The sequence below is a fragment of the Stegodyphus dumicola genome, chromosome 9 (genome assembly GCF_044657685.1).
Source record: "Stegodyphus dumicola isolate Sdum_Otavi_A_Nest chromosome 9, ASM4465768v1".
Taxonomy (NCBI): domain Eukaryota; kingdom Metazoa; phylum Arthropoda; class Arachnida; order Araneae; family Eresidae; genus Stegodyphus; species Stegodyphus dumicola.
The window spans coordinates 52,197,547-52,209,982 of NC_140776.1; the positions used below are offsets into that span (position 1 = coordinate 52,197,547).

Sequence of the window (12,436 nt, forward strand, 5' to 3'; positions counted from 1 at the left end):
GAAAAGTTTCTTTTACAGTAAAACAAACTTCACATTACTATTAAATTTCTACCTTTGTAACATTTTTAATTGTTACAAAGTTATTTTATAACACTGTAAATTATTTTCTACATTAAAAGAAACGTACTTCATGAATTGTATTTCTAAATATGCGTCTTTAAATACTGCACTTCACTCGCACCATATACATCACAACATTAAAATACACAATCTATGTTTCAATAAACAACTCAAAAATCTAGTATGATAAAAAATTTTATTCTAGATTATGCATACAATAAATAAAACATGCATTTTTATCACCTCTTCTTTTTAGATTTAGATTTTCCTTGAAATTGGTCAGGATTTTCTCCTTTAGCAACTGCTAATCTCTTCTTAAGTTCTAATAGGACAGCTACTGCTTCATCTATTTCTGTTTTACTTTCTTTTTTGGCTTTAAGTTCACGAACTTTATTGCCCTAAATAAAATTCTTTATTAGAATACGATTAGAATAAAGAATAGGAAAAACTGATGTATAACTCACTGATATAAAAATTTGCGCACCTAGAAAAAGTTGTCAGAATAAAATAGAATATTATTTATGTGTGTTCAGTAAGTAAGTAATTACAAAATTAAAGCAAAAGGTTCATTTATTACCAAGGGGAAAAAAAACTACAAATGAATGGAATTTTCAGTACCCTGTTAGCATGATACAAGTGAGCATTCAGGGATACAGGACCTGTATGGTGGTCTTCATCATCTTATTCCACAGTTGTTGTAAGTTGTAAGTGCAATCCTAGTTTGACCATAACTCTTAGGTTGTCGGACTTGCCTTCCAAAAGTATCCCAGACATGACAGATCAATGATAAACCTGAGGATCAGGTAGGCCAGGAAAGGGTTTTAATGGGGCAAAAGCATTCCTTGCTGTGTGTGGATGTCCTGCTGAAAGTACCGTCCTGTTGTAAAATATCTATCGAGAACTCTACCACAAATGACAACACATGTGTCTGAAGGATGACAAAAATATACCACTGGACTGACATGGCACCATGGATCAATAATAGTGATGACCAGACTTCATATGCAATGGCACCCATACCTTCACACCAGGATTGAGGCACTCACCACAGAGCCTCCATACATGTACACAGTTCTTCACATTGCCAAAATGAACCTTGATTCATCACTTAAGATGAAATCGTTCAATTTGGTTGCCATCTGATACTGTCAAAAATGACAATACTCCAAGTTGAGACAATGATAAGTAGATATCACTGGCAGTACACTTTAAGGGTCAGAATACCAAATATCCTTGCATGCTGTAATAGTACAAACTGACACACAAGCCTGTACTGAGAGTTCTGCCTGTACTGGATGGCAAACAAAGAAGCATTAGGCACTGGTGTGCATGCTGAGTAAAATGGCAGTCCTCTCGGCTATTAATCTGCTGAGAGCATTCTGAGCCTGATTGCTACATATGTCACCTCTCTGTCATCCACTAGGCTCAAAAGCTTCTCACAATGAAGACAGAAAGGCAAATAAGCAAGGTAGCAAATAAGTTTCATGGTAAGGTCCTGCTGCATAATGAGGTGATAAAGCTGGAGGTGGTGGTTGAGAAGTTTGATACTGGTTGCAATGAGGAGGAGGAGAAGGAGGAGCACCATAATGAACTACATGGGAAGAAGGGTTACTAGATCCTGATGGTGGTCTTACAGGTGTTACACTTTCTCTTTCAATAAAATCTTTTACTGGACTTACATCTCTAGATTTTACTTTCTTGCTAAGATCTTGAACTTCGCAATCAACAGGTATATCCATATGATGAGAGTTAGGTCAAAAAGGATGTTGAGATCCACTGTGCACAGTGGGTGGAATAGGTGTACTGGAGACATCAATTTTGGGCTAATAATAATTAAGTCAACCTAAAAATTGAAAGATATGGCAAAACAAATGACATATGTCATGAAACACTAAATTAATTTAAGACTTCACGATTCTGTGCTACAACATAATTCATAGCTGCATTTGCCAGTAATTCCCATTTAAATAAGCGGGAGTACTTTTTAAAGAATTTTCTCCAAAACCATTTGCAACCATCGCTTATTTTAATGCTTTGTATTTCCAGTAGAATAAGATTATTTTGCCTCTTTCCCTAAGGTAAATTAGCCTCTTTCCATCTCGCACTCAGACAGCTGATTGTATTGTCTTTGATGGCAGTGTAACAGCATCCATATTGAAAAAGCTTCTATCTGCAAGAGCTTAAGTATAGGCTTAAGTATAGCCTCTGTATATATTTTTTATGCACCAGGAAGAATGAAGTTAAATGCTCTGTGGTGGCATTATATAATTTCACTGTACTTTTAAGTATCTGCCTGATACATACAATAATGTCAAGTTTCATCACAATGTGACAAATTAATTACTTAATGAAATTTTAATAGTAAATGAGTGTAATAAAAATATACAAATAAATATAAAATTACATCAGATTTACATCATATATTATATATTTACTGAAAGGATTTACAAAGACCCTCATTTTGAGACTCAGTTCTGGTCCAAAATACGAAGTTCTAGATTGGAAAATAAATTCAAAACAGCCAGCCTCTCTTCTAGGAAATCACAAATACTAAACTGATTAACCGATCTGGTAATAGACTAGTACTGCAAGAGATATAGTTTTAATATTAAAATTACATTTTTAATAAAAATATGCACATCTTATTATAAATAAATTTTGGGAATACAGACATTAGCAAATAAGAAAATTCATTTAAAAAAAGAAACATTTTGATTATGATTTATTTAAGAAAATTTGTAACTAAATAATAAATGGAATAAATTAAAATTTATTTTATTTAAGAACAAGATTAATTTATAAAACAATTTGGAATATCTTTAAAATTATGGGATTTGAATCAATACTGCAATTTTTTTCTTTTCCTCATTTTCCCTTAATAAAATATAATTTTTGAAACCTGAATTTTTCTTGCATTATTATTTCTTTCTTTTTAATTCAAAAGATAGTGCTATGTATTCTTTTACCCTCAATAAATTTTCAAATCTTAATTTTAAAACTTTTTTTTTTTTTTTCCATCTCCAGCTGCCCTTGCTTAGAAAAAAAATTTCTTTTGAATTATGTTAAGAAATTTTAAATGTAAATTTAAGCCAATTTATGTTTTTTTCCCTCATTATCTTTAATGACAGAGCATTTTTCGATTGATCCGTGAAAATAAATAAAGGGTCAGAATGCTATATAAATACTTCAGACTAAAGTAGTGGATATATTATTTATTACTATTATTATTATTATTACTATATTTTCCGATTTGTTTTATAATTTTAATAAAAGCAAAATTTATCAGTCCTTTCTTCTATTGTAAAAGCTTGTCTATCTGGAAAGCTTGGGAAATGCCAAATTCTGGATATGTGAAAATTTCAGATAATTGAGCATCGAAAAGATGCAGAAAAGCCAAATGATGGAATTCACTCATGGCAGAAAAGCCAAATGATGGAAGAAAAACTTTCTAGTCTAAAATTATAAAAAAGTCCTTTTATTTGTTATTAACTAGAATATAAAATGTGTACATCTAACTGAGATTTTGACAGGAAAAAGACATTTCAGACATAAATGACATAAAAATGCTGAAGTAAAACATCATATTTGATTACAGAATTCAGCTGACCATGAAAATTAGCGGAGATCTCGCCAAACTTGCACCAGTCATTCTGGCAGAAGTTTGAAGGAATAGATCACTCTTTATTCAGTTAGATAATCAACATATACAAGTTATGGGCATACATATAAAAAACTTAAATTGCTTGTCATAATTCTTTACATTGCACAGCCAGTGTTCATCCATTTTCACATAAGTCATGCTTTTCTTGATGCCAGGATCGCATAATTCTGAAAATTATGGCATGCTGTTCTCAAATGTCAAATTTTGATATTTTTTTCAATAAGTTTTTATAAAAGTTAAACTAATTTATTGAGAAAACTAATTTAACTAATTTATTATGAACCTCTTATTTGCTTAACTTAAGATTAAAAAAAATTGTAAAATGTGTTCCGGTTAACTGAATGCCTGATAATCAGGAGTATACTGTACAAACATGGTAATCTTTCACATAAAGGCATAAAAAGAACACAAATTCATTGTTTAAAAATCAGCCTAAATAAAATTTTATATTTTGATTTGAACATTTTATGCATCAACTTTTTATTCTCACTAGTACAATGTTATGAAAAGCTAATGTTACCTGTACTGTTACTAGTGACTCCAAGCTCGCAACTTCTTCGGCATCCAAACCATTAGGAAGATTATCTGCAGCTTCTTTATTTACAGTCTTTCCAGGTAGCTTTTTCGGTGAACTTGAATCCTGAAATAAGAAGTGTTTACTTAATTCCCCTGCTGGCATGACTATTTTTACCTGGTCATGAGATATTTTGTCACTTCATAAATATTAGCTTACAATTTAAAGTATTTTTATTTCTTACTTCTTTCATTCTGCAACTATCATCTTAATAAATGAAATTCTGATAAAATAGAGACTAAACTAAGTAATTATACAAAACTTAGCTAATAAATGCTGTTTAAATACAGGTATTTATAAGCAGATCCAAAACGCCATGCCGCTCTCAGGGTTAATAATTATATATATAATTAATGACATTTTAGTATTACAAAGTGATTTGGGAAATTAACATTCAAAGAACAATTTGCTGATTCAGAAAGCAGATGCTGTGGATAGAATGGCACATTTGAATGATACACAGACTATGTAACTTTCAGTCATGCTGATTGTTTGTTACTCAGTAACATGGTTAAATATACCGAAGCTGTCTGATAGTCTGAGCTCCAGGATATGGAATAGATGCTGTAAAGCTTAGTTATATAAGTATATCCTTTCCTTCTTCTAACATATGGAATATCAATCTACTCTCTGTGATACACCTTAAGCCAGCGTTTTGCAAACTGGGAGGCGTGGACTAGTCTAAGGGGAGGCACAAATATTAGCCAGGATTGGTGCACGTGCAGCTAATACAATACGTAACATATAGATACATATTAACTACTATGCTGCTTGACCGACCAGTAACTCTCTAAAAATTGAGACAGTAACACTGCTGAGCAGTTTAGCTCAGCAGTGTTAGATTGTGTTTCTTATTTTATTTTCACATACCTAATTACTCACCAATCACAATAGTAAGTAATTTAATTAAGTTTAATTTTTTTAAGAACAATAAATTAATTATCCTAATATTTTTTGAGAAATGGATGAGTTCTTGACTGGTTAGAAGAGAAAATTCTCTAATAATGAAGAATCTGATGCTGTCACAAGTAGTAGGATCTGATGCTGTCACAACTCCCAAGACAAGAAAATACGATTCATCTTATTTATCATTCAGATTTACAAGTTTTATTACTAATAATGTGGAAAAACCAATGTGTTTGTTTTGTTCGAAAGTTTTGGCTGCTAATAGTATGAGACCCAGAAAATTAAAACGCCACATTGAAACTATGCATTCTCAATACGTTGGCAAGTCCCAAGAATTTTTTCAAAGAAAATTGGATGCGTTCACTAAACAAAAGCAAACGTTAAAAAAAAAAAAAACAGTTCATATTCTATCAAATATGTTACTAGCATCGTACTTAGTATCTTACAGAATCGCAAAGTGTAAAAAACCAACACACAATAGGAGAAACATTAGTTTTGCCAGCAGCTATTGATATGGTCAAAACAATGTTTGGTGATTCATATGCAAACAGTTGCGACAAATACCGCTTGCTGATAACACTCTTGGCAGAAGAATCAATGATATATCTGACGATCTTTGTGATCAATTAGTTTCTCAGATGCGCACTTCAAAATTCGCCTTACAAGTAGATGAAGCAACCAACCAATGTAGCTAAAGACGCACATTTAATTGCATATGTTTGATATGTTGAAGATATATTATTTTGCAAACCTATTCCTGGCAAAGCCCCATCCGGTGAAATTTTTAATATAATCAACAATTTTTTTATGAGAATGGCATATTGTGAAATAATTGCATTGGGCTTTGTACAGATGGAACACAGTCAATATCAGGACACAAAACTGGCCTTCAAGCACTAATTAAAAGGAAAACACCAATGGAAGCACTGCATGCTCTCGTATCAAAAAATAAGTGAGAACCTTAACTACGTTTTTACAAAAGTAACGAAAGTTGTAAACTACATAAAAAAAAAACAGTCCATTAAAAGTTAGGTTACTTGCAAAGCTGCTTACAACTCACTTTTGTATTACTGTGAAGTGCACTGGCTATCTCGTGCAAAGTGATTCAGAGGATACTTGAACTCAAAGAAGAAATTGCAATTTTTCTCGAAGAAAATCATAATGAGGATGCAAATATGTTTAGAGATGATAATTTTATTATTAAACTTACCTATTTGGTGGACATTTTTGGAAAATTGAGTGTTTTGAATAAATCGATGCAAGGGCCAAAAATGCATTTATTGATTCAAAAAGATTAAGTGAAAGCATTCGTTAAAAAAATGGAGATATGGAAGACAAATTTGGAAAAAAATAGGTTCCACATGTTTCCACATTTAAATTTATGCGCCCAAGTTAATACAGAAGCAAACAAAAATCTATTTGTTGAACACTTGGATGGTTTGTTAATTCATTTTTCAAATTATTTTGATGATCTTGATTTTAAAAAATATGCGTGGATACAGAATCCAGTTATCAACGAAGAAGATGACAAATTTGAAGTAACAAGTATTGAGAAAGAATACTTGATTGTGATACTTCTTTAAAACAAAAATTTCAGAATGTATCTCTGATTCAATTTTAGCTAGATATTAAGAGTGAATATAATATTTTGTCAATTAAAGCTTAAAAAGTATTGCTGCCATTTGCAACACCTTTTTTATGCGAAACAGGATTTTCTGCATTAGCTACAATAAAATCGAAATATTGTGCTCGTTTGGTTGTAGAAAAGGAGCTTCATGTAGCTATCTCATCAATGACACCGAGATTTGATAAACTTTGCGCTAATAGGCAAGCACATCCATCTCATTAAGTGACAATAATAAAATATTGTTATTCGTTTTTTCTTGTGTATAAGAGTGTTTTTTAATAATTTTTTTAGTACTAAAAATTTTTGTGTTTGTAGTATTTTATAAAATGGAAGGGAGGCGCCATATGATCAAATATTTTTAAGGGAGCCGTGATAAAATAAAGTTTGGAAACCACTGCATTAAGCAATGTTCTCACTGATGAGATGGCTAAATTAGCAATGGATTCGACCATTTCTGACAAATGCTTTCAAGTGTCCAGCTATAGGAAAAGCCTCTTTCAAATGCTACTTGTTTCAAGAAATACATAAGATGAACTGAATTTTTTTTATATACATATATGACTGGTTGAACTTCCTGTACCACCATTAGAGGCTTAACAGGGCTTAGTCGAGCTATTTAATTAAAGAAACACTGAGATCTAAAACAAGGCCTAAATCAGGCCCATTAAGCAATAGAACTACCACCTTACTACCTGAAATAACTTAAAATATAATAAACAACTAAAATATGAACTTAAAGTCTAGGAGCTGGTGAGATTTACCAGCTACACCAACAAAAGCACATTATTACATTCTTTGTAAAATATAACACATGTTACTTGCATGCATAAAAATATGATACTTACATATACAAAGAAATAAAATAACAGAATATCATAAACATTCTAGTTTTCCTTTAAACAGACAGGGAAATTTTAAAAACAATCAATATATAAATTCATTTCATTTACAGATACATATTTTTTGAAATTTGACAATTTCAATTTAGTCTATTTTTACATAGATCCTTTAGAGTATTAAATTTAGCAATATCTGGAATAAATCTTAGAACAATATTTTTCATAGAACAGCATCTAAACAACAGGTGCTCAATATCGACATTAATCATGCCACATGGACAGGCATAATTTTTAATCGAAAACCTATTATAATAAAAAGGAAAGTGTCCGTGATTAGTTAAAGCTTGGTTTAGATACTTGTCACTTAGGCATCTTTTCTCACTTACAATTGAGATTAAATTATAAGTGAATCTTCCTTTAGAATCTAAGTCATTCCACTTTGCTTGCCATACAGTCAAACTTTTTCTTTTCAACAAGGATTTCAAACTGTCAAAGGAAGTCTTTATTTCAAAATCAATAATTTGATTTTCAGTAGCAGCTTTTGCCAATCTATCTGCTAACTTGTTATCAATGGTACCAATATGACTCTTCGTCCAAAAGAGTTTAATATCTCTGAAAGCACCAAGAAAAAAGAGCATGTCTTTTATCTGTTTAATTAGATCGTTACTTGGACAAATACCCGTAATTGAAACGATTGCACTTTCGCAGTCACTATAGATTTATACAGGATCTATTGCAGAATTAGAAATAAGCCAATACAAGGCCTCTCGCAGGGCCACTAACTCTGCCTGATAGACAGAGGCATTGTCAGAAAGTCTGTATTTCCTTTGTAAGCTTAGTTTCTCATCTGAAAACACACAAAAGGCTGCCCCCACATGACCATTTAATTTAGATCCATCTGTAAAACTTGTGTAGCCTCTCATATTGGGGAGGCCTTTATGGCAATTCAACTGTTTCAACAAAGCTGGATGAATGTCTAAACCTTTTTCAAAGTCAAAATCTTTAGCTGAGAAGATCTCGCTGAAACAATCGACAGTTTTATTACCACATTTTAATTTAAAGATACGCTAAAATATCGATCGGAGGACATCCAGCCAAAATCTAAAGAGCTACTGTGGAAACAGTTCTAAACACTTAGTAATCCTCAATAAAGCAATTCTTTGAATTTGCAAAATTTTGTTACGCATTCGGTCCCTTCCAGTCCACCATGTACCACATGCATACAAGATCTTTCTCTCAATAGCTTCTTTTATAAAAACTCTTAAGAGCTTTACCTTGGAGATTCATTTTACTAAGTCTATTAAGAGTATGGGTGCATTCGATCTTTATCTGATCTAGGTGAGGTATAAAAGTGAGCTTTTCATCGATCGTAATGCCCAAATATTTGATATTCTTTGAAACTCTAATTGGTTGTCCATACGGTCTGCACCTAGGATGTATTCATCTAGTATTAGTTTTGGCAATATCCAAAAGAAAGCTCTTCTTTGGATCAAATTTGAGTTTAACATGGAAAGACCACTTCTCCAATTCTTGAGTGGCGAAACTTAAAAGCTTTATCAATAGTATGGCGACCACTTCCCGTGGCCAATAAAACAAAATCGTCAGCATAAGCTTGTATACTAACATTTTGTGGCAAGGTTATGTTTAAAGCTATATTAGCAATAATGTTCCACAAAAGTGGACCAGATATTGAGCCTTGGGGACAACCCCTTTGGTAATTTCTGTGATGCCACTTATGACCATCATATAAGGAAACTTTTCTTTCATTCAGAAATTCACATATTAATAAGAAGATATTTCTTGGACATTTCATATTTTTTAATTCCTTTAATAAAATTGGCCATCAAACATTGTTGAAAGCGCTCTTTACATCTAAGGATAAAATTGCAGTATGTTTACCATTCCTTCTATTTTGAAGGATGTCAGAAATTAGATTATTTATAGCCTGGGTAGTACTTTTACCCAGCATAAAACCAAAGTGATTTTTATTTAAAAGATTATTTGATAATAAATAATACTGTAACTGTTGTGTCATGAGTTTATCCAGCACCTTGCTCCAGGAAGGCAGTAAGCAAATGGGGTGGGGGCTTTGAATTATATCAGTCGGTAACACTTGTGTGAAGTAATTTATGGTAGTGGGAGGGACTAGGAATTCTTGAGGGACGTAGGCTGTGGAGCTCTTATTTGAGTGAAACCTTCTGTTAAAATTTTTTTGAAAATACTAGTGAATGGAAATTAATTAATTTCTGGCTAATTGTCGTGTCGTAACGATTACAAAATTAAGAAAGAATTCCTAGACCCTCCCACTACCATAAATTACTTCACACAAGTCTTACCGACTGATATAATTCAAAGCCCCCGCTGCCGCTAAAGAATTTTCTGCAACATAACCCTTCTGAATCAGACGCAAAGAGAACACTTTACCCACTTCCAACTAGAAAGAATGTAAGTTAATTAATGCTTTTTCTGGCCTTTATCTCTTCATGCATATTCACTTTTCTTGTTACATATTTTTAAAAAAACTTTATTTTTTATTTTTTGATTTGTTTTTACAAAGTTTGCAATATTTTTCTTATATTTTGTATTTTTTAATGTTTATTTCAACTACTTTGAATTCTCTTCCATAATGACAATTTCCAATGTTTAATTTTTACAAATAATATTGAATTAAAATGCATAAACACGAGGGTGTCGGGGGACAGCTACTCGAGCAATATCAATTTTACTGCAGAAATTGCTTTTCACTCAAAATTAAATTAGTTAAAATGCTTAATCGGAATGAGTTCTTTGGTTCTCTGCATTGGTTCTTAATCCCTTCTATTCACAGAAATGTTTGGCCTAGCTTAAATTGCTGATTTGGCATCGCCTTATTGCTTGAGTAAAGGACGAAACACCTTCGTATTTATTTATTTCTTAATTATTCTTCATTGAACGGGTGTTGGCTTGTTCCCCTTGAAAAGTCAACTAATTTCCGATCAATGGCAATGATTACTTGCATTTAATTTAATTACTTGCTTTTAATTTATTCCTTTTGCAATTGAAATTTTGTTATTCATGATTTAATTCTAATCCCCTTTAAACATAAGTTACTAAGTATGGATTCACTCTTTTCAGATAATTCTACCATAATTTATCTTAGGAGATAATATAATCAATATTATCTAGTAAATAAATTATTATTAACTTACTTTGCAGCAGTTGTGCAAGTAGTAGAACAACTCGATTTTGCACTAAGTGAATTTAAGATCATAGAATATTATATATATATATAAGGCAAAATCAGACATACAGTCAAAAGTTGTTAATCCGGACATCCATAATCTGGAATGATCTATAATCCGGACCTCAAAGCTACAAACTTTCTGCGCATGCGTAAAAGCATAATGCATTTACGCATGCGCATAATACCTTTACCTATGCGCGTTTAATGTATAATGGATGGTATAAGCTAAGCTAAAATTATCTAATTATCTATTTCAGTTAATGTTGCAGATTGCATTGTTCCTTAATCTTCGAATTGGATCCCGCTTATTATTTTTTGCAGACTGTTACAGCAATTTTATAAAAGTAAGTTTGAACTTTCAATTATGTCAATAAGAATGTCTGATTCCGGAGCTGCCAAAGGATCTACAAAGTGAAAGCATGTTTCGATGCCCATCAAACAAAAAGTGGAATTGCTGCAAAAAATAGATAAAGGCATATCCTTTGTTTTTCTAACCATTCTGAAATCTGTTTATCAATTTCACGTAGCTCTGCCGGGGGGGGGGGACATCGCAGCACGCAATGAACTAGAAGTTGATCTGTCAGCATTATCCTTATCTTTAGGGCAGATGTTTTTATTTTATTCGGCTTATAATTCCTTACTAAATGTAATATTTCATCTTGATGTACTCCGTCTTTGATATGATTTAAATCAAATACCTTGTCATTATAAACATCACGAATACACATCAAATAGTTTTCTGGTTGCAATTTTGTAATTTCGACTATGCGTAATGTATGCTTTACGCATGCGCGCGTTGAAAAAAACGTTTAATAAAGTAAACAAACAAATATTAAGCTTTTTTTTTTGTAAATTTTGATACCCTTTAGATCATAATTGCTCTTTATTTCATAAATTATGGTTTCATATTTTTAATTTTATAATTTCTGCATGCCATCTTACCAGATTTAAATTTATGATCTATAATCCGGAAAAAAAGGTAATCCGGAATTGCCGAAGTCCCGACGAGTCCGGATTAAAGACTTTTGACTGTATTAATTAAAAATGCTAAAAACACTAATTTTCGCCCTCATTTTTCTGAGTGGCAACAGTCTTGCACACTGGAGATAAAAATCTGCTTTATTTCGAAAAGTGTTGCCATTGCTCGCTTTCAAATTTTAGAGTTTGTTAATAAAAAAATTCCAAGTTTTACAGTGAAATAAAAATAGCATTCCCAAACAGTAAATACATTATACCTGATTCCAAAAATTCGTGGGAAGCCATTTTGACTATTCCCAACTTCATATGACGAATTCATCAGCGAAGATATTAAATAAAAACTCTAAAAGCACTAATTTTTGCACTCATTCTTTCGAGTGACTGCAGTCTTGCCTGTTGGAGATAAAAATGCTTAGTTTCAAAAAGTATTGCTACTGTTCGCTTCCAAATTGTAGAGTTTATTAATAAGAAGTTTTTAAGTTTTACAAATCTCTCTCTATATATATAAAGAAGAGTGCTTGTTTGTGTGTGCGCTTCTTCACATTATTGATATCTGATAAATTATGAT

The 12,436-nt window shown here is 31.9% G+C and overlaps 1 protein-coding gene across 1 annotated transcript in view; it reads right to left on the bottom strand.

The window, feature by feature from the left end:
• Window positions 1–237: 237 nt before the first annotated feature.
• Window positions 238–12,436, bottom strand: part of MetRS (methionyl-tRNA synthetase 1) — a 90,224-nt gene continuing 78,025 nt past the window's right edge. The window contains exons 21-22 of the mRNA XM_035372069.2: window positions 4,242–4,361; window positions 238–458 (exon numbers count right to left, since the gene is read on the bottom strand). Coding sequence (XP_035227960.1) covers window positions 300–458; window positions 4,242–4,361 — 279 coding nt within the window. The 3' untranslated portion in view covers window positions 238–299. The remainder of the gene's footprint in view (window positions 459–4,241; window positions 4,362–12,436) is intronic.